General features: G+C 45.1%; 2 protein-coding genes across 7 annotated transcripts; one reads left to right on the forward strand and one right to left on the reverse strand.

The window, feature by feature from the left end:
• The first annotated feature begins 5,023 nt into the window (after positions 1 to 5,023).
• On the forward strand, positions 5,024 to 12,270 carry LOC311494593 (polyhomeotic-like protein 2). 4 transcript variants are annotated; one of them, XM_084553703.1, is made up of 7 exons: positions 5,024 to 5,187; positions 5,973 to 6,248; positions 6,749 to 6,827; positions 7,198 to 7,309; positions 8,144 to 8,264; positions 9,800 to 10,058; positions 10,923 to 12,270. In XM_084553703.1, the coding sequence occupies exons 2-7, from the start codon at positions 6,078 to 6,080 to the stop codon at positions 11,075 to 11,077; spliced, it is 897 nt and encodes a 298-aa protein (XP_084409829.1). In that variant the 5' UTR covers positions 5,024 to 5,187; positions 5,973 to 6,077; the 3' UTR covers positions 11,078 to 12,270. The 4 variants fall into 4 exon arrangements, with proteins under 4 accessions (XP_084409829.1, XP_084409831.1, XP_084409832.1 ...); XM_084553705.1 differs by having other exon boundaries at positions 9,827 to 10,058; XM_084553706.1 differs by having other exon boundaries at positions 5,973 to 6,215.
• A 131-nt stretch (positions 12,271 to 12,401) lies between these two features.
• On the reverse strand, positions 12,402 to 20,967 carry kiaa2013 (KIAA2013 ortholog). Of its 3 annotated transcripts, XR_014699290.1 has the most exons (4): positions 19,330 to 20,967; positions 16,605 to 17,458; positions 14,624 to 14,799; positions 12,402 to 13,783 (listed from the first exon to the last, which is right to left on the reverse strand). XR_014699290.1 is itself a non-coding variant. In XM_084553702.1 (3 exons), exons 1-3 carry the CDS (start codon positions 20,288 to 20,290, stop codon positions 13,757 to 13,759), a joined length of 1,842 nt encoding a protein of 613 aa, XP_084409828.1. In that variant the 5' UTR covers positions 20,291 to 20,967; the 3' UTR covers positions 12,402 to 13,756. The 3 variants fall into 3 exon arrangements, 2 of the variants coding, with proteins under 2 accessions (XP_084409828.1, XP_084409827.1); XM_084553702.1 differs by lacking the exon at positions 14,624 to 14,799; XM_084553701.1 differs by having other exon boundaries at positions 12,402 to 14,799.
• Between the last annotated feature and the right edge of the window lie 1,723 nt (positions 20,968 to 22,690).

Genomic DNA, 22,690 nt, shown 5'->3' on the forward strand with positions numbered 1-22,690 from the left:
CTAACAATAGGAACAAAAGCAGCATACGCGCACACACGCACGTTCATTTCACATACTCTCTTGCAGACCTTGCAGAGGCACTAACCTCCTCGCAGCTGCACCCCGCAACTCTTGCAACCCATATAAATTCTAAGTTTGGTTGGTCAAATGCTAAAAATGAACAGGGGGAATTTACGGGAAGAAATGTATAGTAGTATCTGTCTTAAATAATGTTTTCTTAACACTAGAGAGAAGCAAACCTCGGACTGAAGCTTCATATGTGAAGATAACTGCATGTATATCGTGCTTTTTTAAACTTTAGTGGTTTTCAAAGTGATTCTCATTCCCTTGACCACTGAACAAACACATCAGCAGTCCACCTGGACATAGAGGATAAAGGGCTAAGAAAAATATGCACATTCTGGACAGAGAAGACAGAGGATTTTATAGAGGAGTGAAGGAAGCACCATGTGTTAAGCAAGAACAGACGAGGTGGAAACACCCCCTATGCACCGATCAGGCATCCAAAACAGTGCCTCCAAAACAGTGGTGACTCATCAGAGAATGGACATGGGCCTTCTGAGGGTGTCCTGTGGTGTCTGGCAACAGAATGTTTTTAGTGGAGGGGCCTTTGAGGGGAGGGGCCTCTGTGGATCATCCTACAGATACTTGATCAGTTTGTGATCTAGTGAATTTGGAGGCCAGGTCAACACCTTGTGCTGTTCTTCATGTTTTTTTTTTAGTTGTTCCTAAAGCATTTTTGTGTGTGTGTCTGTGTCAGGCTGCATCCTGCTGGGGATGGATGCTGCCATCAAGGAGTGTCATTGCTATGGGGTGGGGGTGCCTGGTCTGGTCTAGGTGGGTGCTACATGTCTAAGTAACATCCACACCAATGAATGCCAGGTCCAAAGGTTTCCCTGCAGAAGACTAAAATGCCACAATGTTGGTCATAATGTTGTGGCTGACTGGCGTCAGTCACATACAGTAGAATGCAGTGCTAGCAAATGTCCTCACCATTCACTGTTTGATTCATGTGAGCTACGGTTCTTTATAAAAAGCCTTGAGTCACCTGAGTTTAAGGTGAGCAACCAACCATAGACAGGTCTAAGTACAAAAAAATTGGAAGTCTGCATCTGGAAGTTAAAGTTGAGACCTGAAATATCTTCAAGAACCAAAACATTGTCCAGTTTACTTCTACACAAGATTAACATGACCTGAATGACTGAGAATCTACACAGACAGCTTGTAGTAAAGGGCCTTTTCTGAAGGGAATGCTATAGCTATAGTCTTTCACCTTGCAGAGCAAGTGTACACTTCACCTGACGTTTCTTTCTTCCTTTGACAGCTTGCAGTGACTTTCACATTCTTTCTAAGTTTCGACTACCTTAGGCCTATTTCAGTATTATTTTTTTTTCTGGTACCTTGTGAACTGTGAAGCACGGTTGCCCCAAGATTCTGTTAATGTTCCACACTCCTGCAGACTTTTACAAAAGCCATACTACATCTGCAAAGCTCAGCTGGGAGCTTTAATGCTAAACAATGCACAATGAAACTTCTTTCTTTGTTGCATAACCACTAATCTTGTATTTATTTTAACAGGTCCAGGTGAATAATTAATGTTTCTAGAGTAGCTGCTTTGAATACGTGTCCTTAATTCCCTTGCCCTGCTCAACACAACTCCTCTGATTCGGTCCCAGCCCTGTAACATTAACAAGGCAAAGACTATTGACAAGCTAGCTACTGGTCTATAGCTTGATTGAGCTCATTGAAGGGTGTGAACAATCCTTCATCATACCGTATATTCTCTTTGCACAAACCTTTTCATAGCTTTCAGCCTCGACGTGTTTCTGCTTGCGGAGCTGCCTGGCAACCGACTTGGGCAGCATTTGGTGCAGCAGGTCTTCAGCCAGATGCCTCTGGCGCTTTAGGTCCTCTGTCTTCTCCCTCAAACACTGGGCGTAGTTCTGTATCCACTCTGCCATTTGTTTGAAGGAAAACATCACCACGGGGTAGATGAGGCAGGCTATGGTGAGCAGGCAGATCCTCATACTGAGGCCTGAAGACCTGGATCGAGACGCCAACCTGAGAGCCAACACCGCCCGATCAAACAAGCAATGCTGAGCGTTCTCCAGAGCTTGTATTCCGGCGTGAGACCCAGACAGAAGCTCGTCTCCAACACCAGAGATCTGCCACTGACTTGTGTCGAAAATAGAAGATTGTTCAACCTCCAGGCTTGAGTTCAGCTTGAAGTCTATGTTCTCTAGCCAGCAGTCATTCAGTCGCTCTGAGATTATCCTGGAAAAGCAGATGTAGTTCAATATATACCTCCACTCGTACTGGAAGCCTGTCGAATTTGCCATGTGGTGGAAGTTCATCAACTGGTGGTTGAGCTCTATGAATCTAACCAGAAGTCTTGCAGAAAGTACATCTCTCCAGTTGGAGTTCTGTTTGACTTTGACTAAAGCGTCTTGTACTGTACCCCAGATGTCAAGGAGTCTTTTGATGGCGACAGAAAAAAACAAAGTGCCGTTCTTACTTGTGTCGTCTGTATCCAATGAAGAATTTAGAAATCCTTCAATGCCTCTCCTCACTTCCTGGCAAAATCCAGACAACTGAGAACTGCAAGGAAGACCGTGGCCGTAACCGTACGCCATGTCACCGCAGAGATGATCCAGCACAGGAAACACAACGTCTGAAAAGTTTGCCGCTGTTGTCTCACTGCCCACGTCTTTAGTGAACAAGTTTCTCATTTGTTGAAGCTTGCCGACGAGTTGCAGGAGGGCTATGGTCCTGCAGGAAGACAGCTCGTCGTAAGCGGCCTCTGTCGCGTGCAGCAAGTCAAGGTCGGACCTGAGGTCGACGGACACGGAGCCGAGCAGGGCCAGGAAGGAGAGGAGACAGGCCGTCACGATCCGACGAACGGTGCGACCGCTGCCAGACAGGGAGAATATGGAACACCTGGAACACAGGAGTGCAATGGAGAATATGTGAAATGCATCAGCCTTTTAAATGCTTGTTTCAGACATACTGTAAAGTTTACGGTACATGCTAATGGGCATGCATGCTAATTCTGATGATCTGTTTTTATATGTCTGTGAAGGTTCCCAGTCGTCCAGGTATATCCAAAAAAAATTACGGAACGAATTGTGATCACGCACTTTAACAACTGCGTCTGATGAGGGATTGGCGACCACATGATTTGTCAAACCAACTTAAGCCAACTGAACGCATCGAAACTCTCGTGCAAACTTTTGCGAGGGTGACACTTGTGCTCCTGCCACAACTCGATTAACATCTCCTCTTTTTCTGTGGTCCAGGTTGGCTTTGCCCGCCATCGTTATTTTAATATTCCCGCTACTTCCTGTTGTCTTTTGACACTGGTTCCTGTGTCCAACCCTCTATTTTTGATTCGCTGTTGGCAACACGTGTTTGCAGTTGGCTTTGTAATCACTTCACACTACCTGATTGCGTCCCATGCTTGATTGGCTGTGACTGAGGTCGGGTCGGGTCTGTTCCCCTCACACACTAACAGATTTTTGTGCTCAGGCTGACTGTCCCCCAACAACTGCAGACTGGTGCAGACTTTGCCCAGCTGGGAATTGTGGGTAAAATCTGGCATAGAATCTTGTAGTGTGTAGCTTTATACGTGTCAATAAAGAATCTTGAATCTTGACAGATTATGAAAATACTCAGTGGGTGCATCTCTGAATGATAGATTTAGGAGAAACTCTTCCGCATCCTGTTCAGTCATCAGCTCAGGACTCTAGTCTTTATGAGGTCCTTTACAGTTCACATTTAACAAGGTGGTAAACTGAGCTCTGAAATAGAAAAAAATAAAAAAAAAGGAAAATATAAAGTATTTAACTCAATAAATTAAATCTATTAGCAGTGAATCCCCTTGTGACTAGGCTGTAACTTGTGCATGTAGAATCAAAAAGCCATGTCACTGTGAAGAGAAGGGTTTGACCATGTGTCTGTGCGTCCTGACTCCACTGCTGGGACAAATCAAGGCTCGGCCAGAGGCGACTGCATCCAAATTTATGCAAATTTGCGTATCTCACCTGCACAACTGACACTCGCTGTCCGCATCCTGCTGCGTGCTCGGAGCCACCCGCCCGGTCTTCTTGATGAACCTCCCTTTCAGAGAAGCCGAGGACAGAGTCCCAGATGCAAAACACTCTTTTGTCATGAAGCCCAGCGATGACATGAGACCGGTGACTGCAGCTGGTCTACTGTCCCAGACGGTGGCCCCGGAGTCATTGCAGACGGAGGACCACGCGGAGACGTCCCACTGCTGGAAATCAGTGCAAGTCAGCGGCATTGTCTCTTGCACTTCCGGTTTCAGAGACCACGGTGAGAAATTAAAATGTTTCAAATATGTTTGGATGTCCCGGACCAGTAGGCATGATTTGAAAAGATTGATATAAATAGTGGATAAACTGTACTCTTCAAGTCTAATATAGATCAGCCACAACATTATGACCACTGACAAGACCAGGCACGCCCACCCCATAGCAATGACACTCCTTGATGGCAGCAGCCATCCCCGGCAGGATGCAGCCTGACACAGACACACACACACAAAAATTTGACCAGGCCTCCAAATTCACTAGATCCCAAACTGATCCAAGTATCTGTGGGATGATCCACAGAGGCCCCTCCCCTCAAAGGCCCCCCACTAACAACAGGACGCCCTCAGAAGGTCCCACGTCCATTCTCTGATGAGTCCCAACTGTTTTGGAGGCACAAGGGAGACCTACACAAAATTAGGAAGGTGGTCATAATGTTATGCCTGATCGGTGTATATACACAGTGCACAGTTGCTTTACTTTAGAGTTTACTTTATTTTGTTTTAGCAACTATACATTAAAGAACAGGTTGTTTGTAATAATGCCAACATGTCCGTTTCTTGTAGTAAATCCACTTTCACTGTGAAGGTTGTCACCGGAAGTGCTCATGCGCGTCTCTGCGGCTTGAGTCGTTTTTTTGTGTGTTTTTTTTTTTTTTTTTTTTTTTTTGCGCTCATCGTCTGATGAACTGTGGCGGAGAGCTACGGAGAACGAACTGTGCAACAGCGAGGATCCGAGAACCAGTTGCAAACTTTGCGCGCAACGGCGTGAGCTCCGCGTCCCGTTCGGCCGATTGAAAGTGCTTGTCCTCGGTGCGCGGGGCGGACTGGAGGGACCGCTCGGTCTTAGCGGAGGGAATGTAAGTAAATGAAAGAAAGCGCTGTTTGGGGTTGGCTGAACAAAGAGCTTTTCTTCCCTCTACCATTGTTACCGAGCAGTGCGCCTGTTTTCTAACTGATTCACAGGCGGCTAAGGGCTGTGGAGAAGTAAACCACCTACCAGGACGTTTATCTGCTTTAAATGGGGCACGAAAACAAATGCGTTTTTTTTTCTTCTGCACTTTAATTCATTCAACTGATTTGAAACGAGGCGATCTTTAAGTTTACGCAACAACTGATACTGGCGCACAACTCTGAATGGTTGCAACTTCTTCGCGCAACTTTTACGATTTAAAATTAAATTAAGGGATATTTGAGAGGCTTGCTTTCTGTCAGGGAACTTGGCTCAGTCGTATCCGTAACTTCTAACACTTTAAAGCCAGTAAATGTGATAATAATCGAACTGTTGATGCGTTAAAATCCAACACTGAAGTCTGTGACAGGCATGGAGTCCGTCGTTTCTGCTTTAATTCTCATGGCTCAGTAGTAGGCTGAGGGATTTCTGCACCAACCACTCCTTTGTGGAGACTCACCACACACTGTACCCTGAACCTTGGAATTTCAAAATCCCAACAAAAGCATAAAACTAGACTCCATTTAGATTGTTGCAATTCAGAGCCATGAGCTGATTTCCTAATAGAGCAGAAGTCTTACTCAAAGAGGCAAAATAACACTCACCAGAGGTCCAGTACGCTGATGTCCAGCATTGGGGTAGTATGTGCCATCCCCAAGTGGAGATTTGAGCGTTTCATTCTTTGTCTTTCAGCAGCACACCTGCTGGGTGCCGGGAGCCAGGTCCGCGTGGCTCGCGCTGCTTTGGGTCTGCCATGCTGTTTGAGTTGACAGGTGAGGGGCAACCGGTTCTCCAGTCATGACCTCTGGGAACGAGAACGCCGACGGCAGCCAACGCGATGGAGAGAGCAAGCCGGCCCAGGCCCTGGTGAAGACCCACATACTCACCCACCTGATAGAAGGCTTCGTCATCCAGGAGGGCGCCGAGCCGTTCCCCGTGAGTGCCGGAGCGGCCCTGCCCGTCTGTGAGGTCACTGATTTATGCACACAGAATATAACCCAAATTGGGAGATGGTTCCACAGGAGAGGAGCCTGGTTGCTGGTTCTCTACCTCCCATTGAACTTTTCAAAACTCTAGGAACCACAAGCAAGCCTGAACCTTGATCTGTTGGGGGTAATATCAGGTCACTGAGATACAATGGAGTTTGACCTTTAACAGGTCTTACTAATGTTGCAGAGTGAGCTAGCTAGCTAGCTAGCTGCAGCGTCCAAGTCAGAGGAGCTCCCTTTAAATGCAAAGCTTGACAGTGGATTCATTTGCTAGCTGGTTAGCAAACACCAGATACATGAACATCAAATCATCAACATTTACTAGACCAAACTCTTAACTGTTGATTAGCAGGTCCCAGGTTCCTGATGTGTTCAGTTTGAGACCAAGAAACACTTTTGGTTTAGTTTCGTAAACCAGAACATTGTGTTCTGTGATGCATTCAAACTCAGTCTGTAAAACTGCCTTCTTTCTGTCTGCAGGTGGAGCGTCCATCATTCTCAATAGAGACCCTAAGGAGACACACGACCGACTCAAAGATGGACAACCTTTCACTGAAAGGTAACGGTTTCAAGTTCTCAAACTGGTCGCACAGCTTTGTCCCGGTGAGGAAACACATTTCCCTGTACGATCGAAGTTCTTGCTTTGCTGTCCACAACGAATGCCACACAATAAAAAGTATAAAACAGATAAATAATAATACAAAATAAAGGCGATTTTAAACGGCAGCATGTGAAAAATACAATAGGAATATATACTGCACCGGCGGTGTGTGCATGCAGTCGGCAATGAGGGTGCAATTATACATGTAGTGTGCAATTATACATGTCAAACAGAAGCTCGGGTCGTAGATTCTTTCTCTGTTGTTGATGGTTTTTTTTTTTCTTCTTGTCCAACTGATTGTGTTGATGTTTTGTTTGTGTCCCTGCAGAGTTAAAGGCCCAGCAGGAGCCCATGCTGACATGTGAGCTGTGCGGGAGGGTGGATTTTGCCTACATTTTCAAAAGGTCCAAGAGGTTCTGCTCCACAGTGTGCGCTAAACGGTAAGACAGTTGGGTTCATTTTCACAAGTCACACCCCCGTGGTGGAACTTAAGCGTAAGCCAATTAATTATTTTTTGTTTTTTTAATTCTGTTCATCTAAGAAGGCCAACTTTGTAGAGTTTAAAAACTTGACATGTGAATTAGGCTTTGTACAGAGTAGTCAGTTTGTAGACTTCACTGCTTTAAGCATAATGTCGACTAGTCGCTGATCACGTGACAATAGCAACTTGGACGCCTCCAAGAAAACAGGTGAGGAGACCAGTGGTCAGTCCTGAAATACAACAAAAGTACTACTGCAATTCATCTGAAAAGGCATCCGCTAACGCTAGCAAAGGAACGAATAATCTGGACAGCAGTCAGTTAACAACTTCACCAAACGTCCTGTGGTAACAGAGAGAAAGAGGCTGCACATCAACTATTTGATAAAGTTATTAGACCTTTAACTGCAGTACACGGAGAAGACTTCAGAGAAATACCACAATCCATCCTCTAAAAACGCTGTGGAGTACTATTAAATGCTATTGATGGTGCTGACTTGCTGCCTGTTTTTATACAGGCTATACATATCTACAGCTCACAGTATGTAGCACATGAGCTGTCTGTTCTCATCATATGTATTCAGGTCTGGAATATAGATTTCATTCTTGCAAAGCTTTACTTTCTACTGTCATACAACCTCTACTGTGCACAGACATACTGATTGAGACACTTACTGCTAATTTTAGTTACTTCATATCAAACTTAGACAAAGACCTTGGCCTCTGCTACAGACCAGTGCATAATATACAAGTGTGGTGCTCATCTTTTATCAAACCATGTCATCTCTCCTTGTAGCTACAATGTGGGATGCACCAAGAGAGTGGGTCTCTTCCCAAACCGCAAAACCACCCTGGAGAACATGAAGAAACAAAGAGCAATGAATGGAAATCAGAAAACTTTAGAGTCTGAAATGAAGGTGAGACCACTTTTTAATTTGTTTTGATTTATAATGGTAATTGGTGTGATTGATTCCTTGCCTTCATAAAGTGGTGGATAACTGCAGATGTTAAGATGAGGTTGCTTTTTATTCATCAAAAATACTAAAAAATAAAACAGGATTCGTGGCGTGTACACACGTTTAATCAACTTTCTACGTGCAGAAGAGCTTCATTGACTTAAAACTCAGAACAGTGACGTATTAGGACTGTGAGCCAGGTCAGGCGACCTAGATTGAGGAATTGTCAGCTGCTCTCTGACTCTTAAAACCTTCGTCCTACTCCTCTAAACAACTGACAGAAGATCTGAGGTTAAGCCTAGAAAGCAGGGGAAGGTTATAAAAAGATGAGAAAGTGCTTTGAGCTTTCAGTTTCCGTTGCCCTGCTCTGTTCAGACCTGGTACGATCAGATTGCAAATGGCCAGCTCGATTTACGGGTGTTCACACCTAGCATTAAAATATCCACACGCATCTCAAGTGACCACTTGTGATCAAATAAACACCAGAATAGTTTTGGGTGCAGTAGAAACACCATCCGCCTCTAACGGATCAATACCACTGTTTCAGATCAATGAACGCCGCCGTTTGTTTTGTGTGCACCCAACATGGTGATAAGATAACAACTGTGGAACATACTGAGCTGTTTACAACAGGAGGTAGAGCTTTCAGCTACCAGACCCATCTCCACTGTGGAACCAGCTCCCAGTTTGAGTTTGATAAGCAGACATTCTCTCTACTTTTAAGGTTGGGTTGAAGACTTTCCTCTTTGATGAAGTTGGGGCTGGCCCAGGTGACTCTTGAACCATCCATTAGTTATCCTAAGAGTTGTCAGAAAACCTTACGATTGAAGGCCCAGATCACTGTAGTTACGTTGTCACATTTGGAGAGAAAATAAACCTCCAGAGGGTGCTATAAAACACTTTTCAATAGGTACTTTTGGCCAAACTACATACAGCATTTGCTACGCTAGAGAGTCAAGGCATCTTATTGCATGTAGCATGATGATTTGACTGGCTTCACTCCATCTCCTCCTAAATGTTAACAAGAAAAAGGCGCCTGGCACCTTTCCTTTTTGATAAAGCTCATGGTTAGGCCTGGCTTAAGTGCAGTTTATACCTCTGTAGGAGGTAGACGGCGTAACCTACGTACGTAGCCTACGCCGGGGCGAGCTAATTTATACTTGTGTGCTTGTCAGTCTGGCTCACTCTGTCAGCGCTGTGTCTTTTTTGCCAGTCGGTCTACTTCCTGCTTCACTTTCAACAATGGCGACTGAAACTTTCACCAAATTTCCCCGAAAATGCAGAAATGTTTGTATCGCCGAACCTCCTCAGTTAACGTTTCCTCCATGTGTTCCATCTTTACTGAGCCAAAACAATCAATTCCCAAACATACACAGCCCAAATTATAAAACAGTATGTTTGAACTATATTTGGACATTAGTTAAAAATTGGGTGTCTCTCCTATCACCATGCACATGTTTGCTGATCATTAAAATCCATTTTTTCAACTCTCCCAGCTCTCTCAGGCTCCTCTCTCTGTGCAGAAGCTCGCGGTTGCTCTGTCCTCCGGTCACTCGGTGCAGCCCGAACGGGAAGAGTCCAGTCAATGCTTGGACCTGTCCGACTACAAAATACCCGCGTCTCCCCAGTCGGCTGCCCAGCGGGGGCCTACGCTGCAGGACTCCGAGCTGCCCCTGCTGCCCCACGGCTTCCTGCTGAGCGACCCCGCCCAGTGGAACATACAGGACGTGTACGACTTCATCTCCTCTCTGCCAGGTGGGTGGACGCTGCCGCAACTGTCCACAGGGTTTGCAGAATTTATTTTGTTGCTGGAACCTTTTTATTTATAAGTGTTGACTTTGACAGCTTGGATATAAGTCCACTCAGATCTCACAGGCCACTCTTTTCGGGGCGTACACCGATCAGCCACAACATTATGACCACTGACAGGAGAAGTAAATAACATCAACCATCTTGTGACAATTCAGTGTTCTGCTGGGAAACTTTAGGACCTGGCATTCATTCATGTGGGTGTTACTTAGACATGTAGCACCCACCTAGACCAGACCAGACACCCCCACCCCATAGTAATGACACTCCTTGATGACGGCAGAAGCCATCCCCAGCAGGATATAGCCACAAAACACTTTAGGAACATCTAAAAAAAAACATGAAAAACAGCACAAGGTGTTGACCTGGCCTCCAAATTCACTAGATCCCAAACTGATCAAGTATCTGTGGGATGATCCACAGAGGCCCCTCCCCTCAAAGGCCCCCCACTAACAATGTTCTGTTGCCAGACACCACAGGACACCCTCAGAAGACCCATGTCCATTCTCTGATGAGTCACAACTGTTTTGGAGGCACAAGGGAGACCTACACAATATTAGGAAGGTGGTCATAATGTTATGCCTGATCGGTGTAAATCAGCTTGTGAACGTCATCTCAGGAACTTCTTGAAAGAACCTGTTTTCCAACTGTTGTCCAACAGAAAACTTATTTGCTTGCTTAAGGCATTACAAAAGTTGCCGTCAACACATCTCTGCATTGCATAACCAGTTTATTCCGACTAGTGTTGCCTGTAATGACTCCTCCTCTGACAAATAAATGTTTTCCTCCGTCACGGGTCTGTGGCTGCAGGTTGTCTGGAGATCGCAGAGGAGTTCCGCTCTCAGGAGATCGACGGACAGGCCCTGCTGCTGCTGAAGGAGGACCACCTCATGGGAGCCATGAACATCAAACTGGGCCCCGCGCTCAAGATCTTCGCTCAGATCGCCATGCTCAAAGACTACTAGCCCGTTTCTCAAACGCGCGCTCGTTGAAACGCTGGCCTCAAAGGCGGCTCCCGTTGTCACCGGACACACGTTGAGTTCAGGTTCTACACAAATATCGACGGCCTGCTGATGGAAAGGACGTTAATAGCAACGTCGTCCTGGCACTGTGCTCGGAAAAACTGTGATTAAGAATACATGTAGTTGTCTTAGTGTGTTACAGTTATTGCATTCCTACTGGAGAGGTTGAGGTTCACTAGAGCAGGGTCAGACCCGGTAGACGCTCATGTTTAAATCGTCTTCACAGCAGAAATAAACGTGATTAGAGCAGGATGCAGAGGACTGTTTTGGTCTGTTCAGGGTAACTGTTCAAATTCCTCCACTGTGGCTTGCCAGCTATCTGCTTCAGCTCCACTTGTGCTCCTCCTCTTTCTGAATTGGCAGAATCAGGCGATGCCAAGGTGGGGACGGCCGGCCACCACAGCGAGTACACTGGATGACACCGCTCATTGTTTTTTCATTTTTATTCATGGTCCAGATTGACGTCACTGAGCTGCTCAAAATTAGATTCAGCAGAAAATTGGCCATCTACACCTACACCGCCTTCCTAATTTCATGTAGGTCTCCTTTGTGCCTCCTAAACTGACTCATCAGAGAATGGACATGGGGGTTCCTGAGGGTGTCCTGTGGTGTCTGGTAACAGAATATTGTTAGTGGGGGGGGTCTTTGAGGGGAGGGGCCTCTGTGGATCATCCCACAGATACTTGATCAGTTTGGGATCTAGTGAATCTGGAGGCCAGGTCAACACCTTGTGATGTTCTTCATGTTTTTTTAGTTGTTCCTGCTGGGGATGGCTGCTGCCATCAAGGAGTGTCATTGCTATGGGGTGGGGGTCCCTGGTCTGGTCTAGGTGGGTGCTACATGTCTAAGTAACATCCACACCAATGAATGCCAGGTCCAAACGTTTCCCAGCAGAACACTGAATTGTCAGTGTCAGTGGTTTTAATGTTTTGGCTGATCGGTGAGTATTGGACTAAATTTAACATTTAGTTTTACGATGATATCCTACAGGAGTGTGTAGCATGTGTGCAGCAAGTTCAACCAGACACTGGACTGTTAAACTCATGGGCCTCTGCTGGGACGTTACTGGAGTTACCCTTCCACCGGACATTAGACACGTGTAAATTAATTAAAACATATTTTTTACACCGTTTAAGAATCAAGCATTTTGTCTTATTGCTCTAAACCCAGAAACAAACTGAAATGATACATTTTCTCAGCAATTTATTTATCTGCTTCAGTTTTACCAAAAGTACAATCAGAATACGGACAGAGTCATGAGGTCAAATTAACTTATTAAATTAACTTTATTTCTTCCATCAAGGCACACTGAGTGGTTTAAATAATTACAGTGTATTTGATAAAACAAAACCCACAATGAAAAAAAAAATTAAATAAAAATGAATTCTTCAAATAGGCAGAATCAAAAAGAACATGTACATCAGAGACAAGTATTATTATTATTATTGCAGCCAGTATGTTACAGGCTGCAGTTATTCCACTATATATTTATTTAGATGATAGTGGACAAACAATGAGTTCAGAAAAGGTCTTTTAGGAAGTATATCTTCCTTTTTCTTAACAATTTTCCACCTGTGCAGTCTGATTATTATATTTTTTAAATTATTAATTTTTGTTGTTCATTGGCATTACATTATGACCTGTCCAGGGTGTACCCCACCTCTCGCCCGATCACAGCTGGGATAGGCTCCAGGCTCCAGGCCCCCACCCCCCACAGCTGCGGCCCTGCACAGGACAAGCGGCTACATGAATAATTCGCGTTACCTAATGCCTATCCAAAGTCTATGGGCTGAGTGGGTGGAGCCTGGAGGACGATCACATGGACGCGAAGCCGGAAAACCTAGAAAACTCTTATTGCGCAAAGCGGTTTCATGTGGAACCTTTTAAAGAAACACTTGAGCATTGTTATAAAGCAATATCAGAGTAAACTCTTATTTGGAGGTGTTACAGGGCTTAGGCTTCCTTAATTTGAGGGTCTTCACATCCAGATTGGAAGAAAGGTTCAAGAGTTACTGCTTTATAATATGTAGCTGAATCCAAAAGTGACTGGATGATTGATGATGACACACATCTTGATATTTCTTCATCAAGTCAAACGGGTGGAGAAGGTACGGGGTCAGAATATTGGCGTTTGGAAACCCACATAATGGAATAATAAATACAAATGGAATCATAGTCAATCTAATTTAGCTTATGATTGCATAAGCATGCACCTCCTTCATGTCAGTATTCAGTAGTCGGTCACATGTTTTCCACTGGGCTGAGGTCTGGGCTCCGACAGAACCTACACCTCGTCGTCTCTAAACCACGTCCATGCAGATTTCGCTGTTTGCTTCAGGTCACGGACTTGCTCACTGGAAAATAAACCTTTTCCCAGTTGTAGTTGTCCTGCAGACTAAACTAGATTGTTTAGCTGCGGTCATGTTGCCCTTGACCTTTAGGAGACGTCCCAGGCCTTGGTACTGTGGAGCAAAGGTGGGGTGAGCGTAGGTGCTGAAGCGACTGCTGCCGTTGTGACACAATTCGTCACGAGTGTGGGTAGTGTGTCAACTTCACAGGCTTCAAAGGTAGTCGGTCTGCTCTGCAAAGAACTACACCTACGACTGGTCTTTCATCATGTGGTTACTGGTTCCTGGTCTCACGGGGCCTCTGTGGGAAAACATCTAGTTGTTGTAGAGTTATTCAATCACACTCTGCTGTAGGACTTCATGTTAAACTATCAGTACAAGCGACAGTCACTGGCTTTTTGTTTTTTTCTGAGTAGCTGCCAAAAACCAAAAGGATGTTAAAATCCTCTCTTAAGGTTACTGTGATAGAGATTTAAATTAAAACGAGGATTTGAACGCTTCAACCAACTGATCCATTGATCAGTTTCAGATCTACAGCTATAATAAGCCTGGTGATACAACATATACACAGATCAGGCATAACATTATGACCACCTTCCTGATATTGTGTAGGTCTCCCATGTGGTGACTCATCAGAGAATGGACATGGGCCTTCTGAGGGTGTCCTGTGGTGAAGGTTGTTAGTGGGGGGGCCTTTGAGGGGAGGAGCCTCTGTGGATCATCCCACAGATACTTGATCAGTTTGGGATCTAGTGAATTTGGAGGCCAGGTCAACACCTTGTGCTATTCTTCATGTTTTTTTGAGTTGTTCCTAAAGTGTTTTTGTGTGCCAACCTGTTGGGGATGTCTGCTGAACATCAAAGAGTGTCATTGCTATGGGGTGGGGGTGTCTGGTCTGGTCTAGGTGGGTGCTACATGTCTAAGTAACATCCACACCAATGAATGCCAGGTCCAAAAGTTAATGTTGTGGCTGATCGGTGCAGTACGCTTAATATTCACCAGTTCCACTTTCTTATTTGTGAATAACTGTGTGTGAGAATCCTTGGGTAAACTTTAATAACGTGATGCTAACTGAAGCAGAGTGGTTTGACTTTTAGTGAAGGCGCCTAGCTTTAACAGACACGCCTCTGGACCTTCTTACCCGCAAATGAACCGTCAGCTTTGATAAATCAATCACTTCACATTCAGGACCGGCACGTTACTAACATCTCCCCCCGGGGCTCAAGCAGAACCACAAACACACGTCGAACAACCGCACTACAGCGTTCAAGCATCGTCCTTGGAGTCGCAGCAGCCATCCTCACTTTTCCTGGCGACCTGGTGAAGTCAGAAGGTACGATTAGAACTGTACCCAACCCGAACACACACACACACACACACACCAGGAGGAAAACATACATGCACAGGACTACGAATGTGTGTGTGAAACCCAACCGTGTTTGATGACAAGGTCGACAGTTAAGAGTCGAAGCCGAACCCGCAGGTTTATTGTTAATTTAATTGAGTGATTCAATATAAAACATAACCAAAAATCCAGCGAGGGAGGAAAATAGAAAAAGGAATAGCAGAAAAAAGCCAAAAATGAGCCACACAGTCCACGCTGATCAGGAGAAACAAACAAAAAAAGCACATTTAGCCAGGAGCTTCTCTAAGAGTTCAGCAGGTCAACAGCTCCTCGCGTAAGAACATCTGTAAACAAGTAACAACAGACGTAATGCACATTTTTGCTTTGGGTCGATCTATGACTTCTTTAAAGGAAGCGGAAGATTATTACAAATAAGGTTTCGTGTTTTTGTAGCTCTGGACAGAACAAAATAATCATAATAATAATAATAATAATCAGATGATCAGACACGAGGGAAGAGACAGAGGTGTGAAACCAAAAGGAAGCTTCTCGGAAATAATAATTCCTCACAGGACAGGAAAACGACAAGACACATTTACTGTTCTTTAGTTCAAGGTCTCCAATCTGGACCGGATTGTGAAACCGCTAGTGCCAAAGACCAAAACCAAGAAACCGTCCTTTTTATCTGAAAGGATCGTCGTGCATGTAGTTTTACCGCAACGTGGGAATTCTCTTCGATGCGTCTGCTGTATTTTAGGCTTTTATGAACCTCCAGGGGACGAATGTTTAATTTTAAGTAAACTAAGCGGATGGTTTCCCCGTGGGAGGAACAACTCTTCTGTCGACTCTTATCTTTCGACTAGTGCAATCTTGATTTAACATTTACAGCCACCATTACACCGGAGTGCGCGGTCTTCTTTATGCGCCGTTATCAGTCGCGTTATCTGTCACTGTGAGAAATTACAGGCAGGAGTTCATTCCACGTAATGTGCACAAGATGAAGAGAAACCTCCAAGTCCAAAGTAAAGAAAAAAATAAATCATTGCTAAACAACAAGGCTGCGATTACAAAAATAAAGGATGTGACGTCCACAAACTGTCCTTTTAAACTACAATAGTCAATTTACAGGGTTTTTTTGTGAACTGACTATTAAACTGTAATGAAATTAAGTGTAATTAATGGCTTCCTTAAAAAAAAAAAGAAAAACACAATCAGAACCCTTCCATCATTCAAGGAAAGTATGGCATGTTTTCTGTTTCAGATTGCTAAGACAGACCAGTGTGAACGCCAGAACACTTTCCAGGTGAGAGCAGAGGCGAGATAAAGGTGAAACGGCGACCTGTTGTTCGAAAGCAAACGGCTCTTCTTGTGCTTGTTTTTTTTCCTTCCGTCGCGAATCAACAAATACTTTACATTCCACACTGAAAGTGCAGTCGGACCCGGGTGGCGCGCTAAAGAGACGGCCATAAACTTTAATCTCTCCGAAACGTGAACGAGGGCTGATATTCAACCGGTGCTTTCGACCTTCTCTCAGCAGTCTGTCAAGGAAAAGCTACGGTGTGTGAGACGAAAGGGCACGGCACGTGAAATGTGAAAATCAAACTAATTCACAGAGAAGTAAAAACTGAAAACCCAGTGGAGAGAGAGAGAGAGAGAAAGAGAGGGAGAGAATATCGTAGCCACCACACACGCTTAAACAAATACACGAAAAAATAAAGTAGCAGAGCACATCAGATCCAATCATCTTTCAGCCGTGTTTTCTCATCAGCGTTTATACCTTGCTCCTGAAGAGTGGCTTAGCGCCGGGGCCACAGTACTCGTTGTATATGAGCTTGAAGAGGAAGAGGTGGAAGAGAGTTATGAGGGAGGCCACGCTGAACCAGAAGAGGAAGGGCAGGCCTGGGTCCCTGCTGGCCATGTGCTCCTCGTGGGCCAGGATGGCCTTGAGGTGCAGGGTGTGGCGCAGGTCCTGCAAGTGGCGCAGGTCCGTGGAGATGTACAGCAGCGGCGTGATGGGCTGGGTCACCATGACGGGGAAGGTGTGACCTTTGACCTCGGACGTCAGCTCCACGGGCTCGTTGAGGCAGCCGGCCTCGCAGGCGTACAGCTTCACCGGCTTCTCCTGCTGCTTCACCGACACGTGGAGGAAAGGCTTCCCGTCCGTGTCCAGCAGAACCGCCAGGTTGATGAGGTCCTGGTTGTAATGGATCCCCCTCAGGGCGTAGCTGTTGTGCAGCACGTCCGGATCGGCCTGGAACTGCAGGTGGTTCTCCGTGAACTGGAGGCCGCCGAAGCTGAGGACCATACCCTGCATGGCCCCGTGGGCCCCGGCGGCCACCAGCACCTTGCAGCCCCTCTTCTGCAGGGTCAGCGTCCACAGCGTGACCAGCTGCAGGATCTGCGCGGTGCTGCTCACCCTCTCGGGCCACAGGTTCTCCGCGTGCATGGTGGCGTGGCCGCTGAAGCAGTGGTCGGCGTAGTTGAGGCTGGACTCGAGGCGGCCGCGCTCCTCGCTGTTCAGCCTTTTGTCCAGCAGGGGCGCCATCGAGGAGGACAGGATGTAGTAGAGGGTGGTGTTCACCGTGCGGCTCGACGGCGTGTGCGAGTCGGTGATCTTCCTCATTTCGACGCCTTAACGGGCAAAGAGGGAAAGTCACAAATTAACAAAAAGGGTCCGGAGTAAATGTGATGTGCGACTATAAACCAAGCTTTAACGGTGGTGGGGTGGTCTTAGTCTGGCCAGGACGCACACATCTTGAGGGAGAGCGCACCGAGTACGTGAGGACGGCCGTCTGTCTGGCATAACACTGCACAGTATTTCAATTTCTTTCGGCTCAACAGTCATTTTTAATCTATTTTCTTGCTGCAAGTGTAAGTCAAGATAAGTCCCAGCACTAGAATGTGTTGGCATGGATGCTGCATTATCTAAGCTGGGCGTAGTTATTACGCTTAGTCTTCAACGGGTGTAATGACAAGCCTGGATGTAGGCTTTTTAAAGTCCAGCTGATAATTACAACTTTTCAGTTCTGTTATTAAACCACAAAAAAATATGATGTAGCGTTTTAACTTTAACTGAAAAATTAGAGGAGGCTAGAGGCGTTATTCAGAATTGGCCTCTCACAAACAGGTAAAATAGCAAAATCAAACATATTGTATGAACTTAACTATGTTCATACAATATGTTTGATTTTGCTATTTTACCTGTTTACCAAAGCATATCAGAGTTACAGTTGTATATTATAAGTCACTCAGCTTAATTTGAGGTTATTTACATCCAAACTGATGGAAAGGTGTAGGAATTACTACATTTTTTTTATTTTTTTATTATTGACAATCCATCTTTAGCCACACAAGCCAGCAGCGTTAGGTTAGTTTATTTATTTGTAGGTTAAGCTAGCCAGTAGCATTTGGTTAGCTTATTTAGATTTTAGGTTAAGCTAGCCAGTAGCATTTGGTTAGCTTATTTAGATTTTAGGTTAAGCTAGCCAGTAGCATTTGGTTAGCTTATTTAGATTTTAGGTTAAGCTAGCCAGTAGCATTTGGTTAGCTTATTTAGATTTTAGGTTAAGCTAGCCAGCAGCATTTGGTTAGCTTATTTAGATGTTAGGTTAAGCTAGCCAGCAGCATTTGGTTAGCTTATTTAGATTTTAGGTTAAGCTAGCCAGCAGCTTATATTTCACAAGGTTTGAGTTAGCGTCTGCTGCTGAGCGGGACGTACAAGCCAGCAGCATTTACTTAGTTTATGTACAGGTTATAGGTTAAGCGTCATATCACATGACTGTGGGTTTGTTAGGGTTTCTCAGCTGGACAGGGCCTCTGAATGTGTTTTGCCTGGGATCTTGGCACGAGGGATCGTCACATCTAATCCTGTGTATTAATGAATGTTAGGGGGCTCACATCAGATTGTGATTTCGTGCATAACACAGATGAGGTAGGTTTAGGAGGTGGCTTTAACATTCTTCATTTCGTTCACTGTTATAATCAACTGGCTTTTCTCAGACTGTAAAACAACACATGTCGCAGAAACTGAAGATTTGATAGCATGTCCTCGTAACCCTCTACGTATTGAACTGAATCATGGATTTCACAGCAACTGCAAAGGAATTCCAAAACAGTAGACACCTATCTGATGCTTACAGGAAGTTAATCCCTTTATCATTTACTGTATTCCCATGTGGCAACGCTATGGACGATAGCTACCAAACTGATTATTTTATTGAGCGGCAGCTTCGCTTTAGGACAACTGTTGACTCAGCTGCACCTCTGGAAAAAAGGTCACGAGTCAGAGGAGGCTGACTAGCTCCCTGGTGTAATTAGTTCACAAATGCGCAGTGGAAGGCAGAATTTTAAATTAGAGAAGTTAAATTGCTTTATTAAAAGGCAGTGTGAGTAGGTATGTTTTAGATGACAGAATATTATTTCACGCATTTGAAAACTCTTGAGAATAAGAGGGAGATCTGTTTAAATACCAGCCCCAGAGCCAGCTGTAGACTCTGCCTCACCTGAAATGAAGAGGTCCACCCAGGCCTGCTGGTGGTCCACAACCAGCCCGTCCACGCTGGCCCTCATCAGCTCCCCCAGTTCCTTTTTGGCGCCGTCTCTGAGGGCGCTGAAGGTCTCCTCCAGCTTCGAGGACTCGATCGGCTCCGACGTCCACACCACAGACAGCACGTTGTCCGTGTACTCCGACTTGGCAGGGACCTGGATCCTGCTGTTCAGCTTTCTGGTGACCACCACCACCAGCACCATCTTGTTATTCTCCACCGTCACCCTGCCAGAGGAGAGCTGCACCTCTCTGTCCTCCAGCTTCTCTGTGCTGGTGGAGAACTTGTTACCAAAGGAGGGGCTGTCGGTGGAGACATCCAGGGCGGCGGGCCACTCGGTGGGGTTGCTGATGTGGACTCGCTGCAGGTAGACGTTGGGTCTGTTTCTGAGGGCGATGAACTCCTCCCTGATGGTGACACAGTCCCGGGCCGAGCGCTGGGCCGCTGCGGCCGATGCGCAGCGCACCGACAGCACGGACCCCTTCCGGAACCACAACAAGCTGGCCTGAACCTCGACCCTCGTCCCCTCGAGGTGGACGCCGACCCTCGGTGAAAACTCCGTCTGGTGCACCGGCGCCGAGCCGGGCTGCGAGGACGCCGCCACCCACAGCTTGTTTGCCTGAATGTCAATCAAGATGTGTCCGTTACCTGCCACGAAGGGCGTGTCTAGTTGTTCCTGAGGTGTGCTGTAGATCCCCTCTCCCCGCTCTACGTGAGACTTCCACCTGTGGATCTCAGCCTGCAGGCACTGTCCGGCCGCCCCGCCGGGCATGGCCGAGCCGCTGAAGAGCCTCCACCTGCGGTCTGCCCCCAGGTACCAGTAGAAGATGAGGAAGAGCAGAACCCCTATGAGGACTCTCCTCGCCCAGCTGCTCGACAACAAGCCCGGCAGCCCCTTCAGTCTCTGCTGTAGCCACATTTTACGACTAAACGACAGCCCAGCTACGAGTCTGCGTCCCAAGGCGTGACCCAGGCTCCTTGGGTTGAAATTTTTAGGATATCACATAGAATGGGTCTCTCACTCGCCCCCCGTACGAAAGCTGTCCGGCTGGATTCGTGTTTTCTTCCGGCTAAGTAACCTTAGCTAGGTAGCTAGTGCTGCGAGCGAGAGCCGTCGAAAGTATCTTGTCGTTTCTCGCATCGTTGTTGTTGTCATATCCTTCCGTATTATGTGTGCGGCGTTAAGCCTGCGTGTTTGAAATCATTTCATTTTCCTTTAAATCTAAAAAAAAAAAAAAAAAAAGCACACAAAAAACACCTGTGTTCGCAAATAACTCAAGAGACAGAGGTTGACGCTGCTGATTTGTCACAGTTGTCGTCAAGTAAAACGGGAAAAAACTAACGGCCGGAAATGTCGCAAAAAAAAAACCTGTGACTGTGGGGCGTGTGTTTATTAGCATGACCGAAGTTCGCGTGCTTAATAGTCGGGTTTAGGAAGCTCGACTCTTATTAAGTACACACTCTGGAGGACGATGCTGCGTACTTGATGACGTCCGCGAAATGCATTCTGGGATATGAGGCCTGTCCCAAGTCCATACAAGTTGACACTTCGACGCATCTTTGATAAAACGGCAGAGCAAGAACACATCCGGGTATTTGGACCGGACTTGATTTGCATTTGTATTTGTTTTTTGTTTTTTTTCTTCGTAGCTTTATTGAGATACAGATAACAAAATACACATAATACAGTTGTTATAGAATAAAAAACAAACAAACAAACAAAAAAATATAAAATAAAAAAGGTATATAGACATTTAAAATTAAAATGATGATTTTAAAACCTTGTTGATACTTATCGTCTGGGTATTTTTTTTATTTAATACTACTTTAAATGTTTCAAAATACTACAATCTCAAACCTGTGCATAATGGGTTTCCTTACAGTGTGTTTGCATTTATTGAAATAAAACTTTCCATATAAAACAATAAGATTTAAGAAGAAAACATGACTTCTGTCCATATCCTTTTTGAAAAACTTTGTAAAACTTAATCTCCCTTTTCTGTAGGTTAATCTTAACCCCACAAAGCGCATTGAAGGTGTGTTCAGCAACAATCCAGAAGACAAATCATAAAATAAATGTACAAGGAGCCTTGAATTTGAACAGGCAGTACACGAGTACAGACAAGTACCAGGACAAGAACATGCACTTACTGATAAAGGCCCAGAGTCTGATTTAGGTCCGCTAAACGCCCTATGATAAAATTAAAAATATGTAAACAGAATTCCATTTAAGAATCAAAACGTATCCCAGTGAAAAAAAAAATCTAAGGGAAGTAAGGGAAGTATATTTACACCAATAGTTAACTCATTGAACTTAATGTATGTTAACAGCAGGAGGACAAACTGGGCATTACGCCAACAATGACTTCATTTAAACATTGCACAGACACTAGAAGATGGAAAAATAAAACACATAGCACTTAGCCTAAAAACTGTGTACTCTAAGGAACAGTGTGGAAAATAATTTATGCATTTATCTAACATTTAAAACAAAATATTAAATGTGTTATATGTGGCAAAACAGGAATAAATCAATTTGATGACGTTCTTTTGCATCCAAAATAATATTTTACGTTACAGAAAACACATTTAGCCCATGTACTAAGTTACAGTTTGTGACACAAAAGACTAAATTGTGTAATTTTAGTATAAACTGGAAATTTGTGTAATTTTAGTATAAACTGGAAAGAAAAAAAATGTGTTCTTTATGTCTAATGTTCTTTATACTGGAGAACAGGCCTTTGCATAGCCTCATGTTCTTTGTTTCCAGTCTATACAGTGACGCCTCACAGCAAGAAGGTTCTGGGTTCCAGCCTTCTGTGGAGTATGTGGGAGTTTACATGTTCTCCCTGTGCCTGTGTGGGTTTCCTCTGGGTGCTCTGGTATCCTCCCACAAGTACAAATACATGTTTGTTAGGTTAGATCAGGGGTGTTAAAGTCATTTTAGCCCGGGGGCCACATACAGCACAATTTGATCTCAAGCGGGTCAGACCAGTAAGATAACGGCACAATAAACTATAAGTAACGAGAACTCCAGATTTTTTTCCATTTGTTTTAGTGCAAAGTCCTTTAAAAGTATGAAATCATCAGCGCAATTCGGGCACATTGCTGTCTGCTGTTTAGTCCTGGTTCTCAGTGTTGTCTTCTGTCCACTTCTCTTTCTAAAACAGTGTACAAATTAGGGATAGCAGGTATTTTGCAAATTCATACAGATTAGACCCTCTGGTGGACTGCTTTTCGCCCGCCAGCCGTATGTTTGACCTATGGGTTAGGCTTGGTGAGTCGTACAGATTAGGCCACACCCCCCATGGCCCCCCAA

The sequence above is a fragment of the Chelon labrosus genome (assembly GCF_963514085.1).
Source record: "Chelon labrosus genome assembly, chromosome: 10".
NCBI lineage: Eukaryota > Metazoa > Chordata > Actinopteri > Mugiliformes > Mugilidae > Chelon > Chelon labrosus.

Bases quoted from the DNA above. Each gene is read 5' to 3' on its own strand.
- LOC311494593 (XM_084553703.1), top strand. From the start codon at position 6,078: ATGACCTCTGGGAACGAGAACGCCGACGGCAGCCAACGCGATGGAGAG. The intron at 6,828-7,197 runs GTAACGGTTTCA...GTGTCCCTGCAG, and splicing joins GGACAACCTTTCACTGAAAG to AGTTAAAGGCCCAGCAGGAG. The intron at 8,265-9,799 runs GTGAGACCACTT...CAACTCTCCCAG, and splicing joins CTTTAGAGTCTGAAATGAAG to CTCTCTCAGGCTCCTCTCTC.
- kiaa2013 (XM_084553701.1), bottom strand. From the start codon at position 20,290: ATGTGGCTACAGCAGAGACTGAAGGGGCTGCCGGGCTTGTTGTCGAGC. The intron at 17,459-19,329 runs GTGAGGCAGAGT...TTGCCCGTTAAG, and splicing joins GGTGGACCTCTTCATTTCAG to GCGTCGAAATGAGGAAGATC. The intron at 14,800-16,604 runs GTATAAACGCTG...TGACTTCACCAG, and splicing joins AGCCACTCTTCAGGAGCAAG to GTCGCCAGGAAAAGTGAGGA.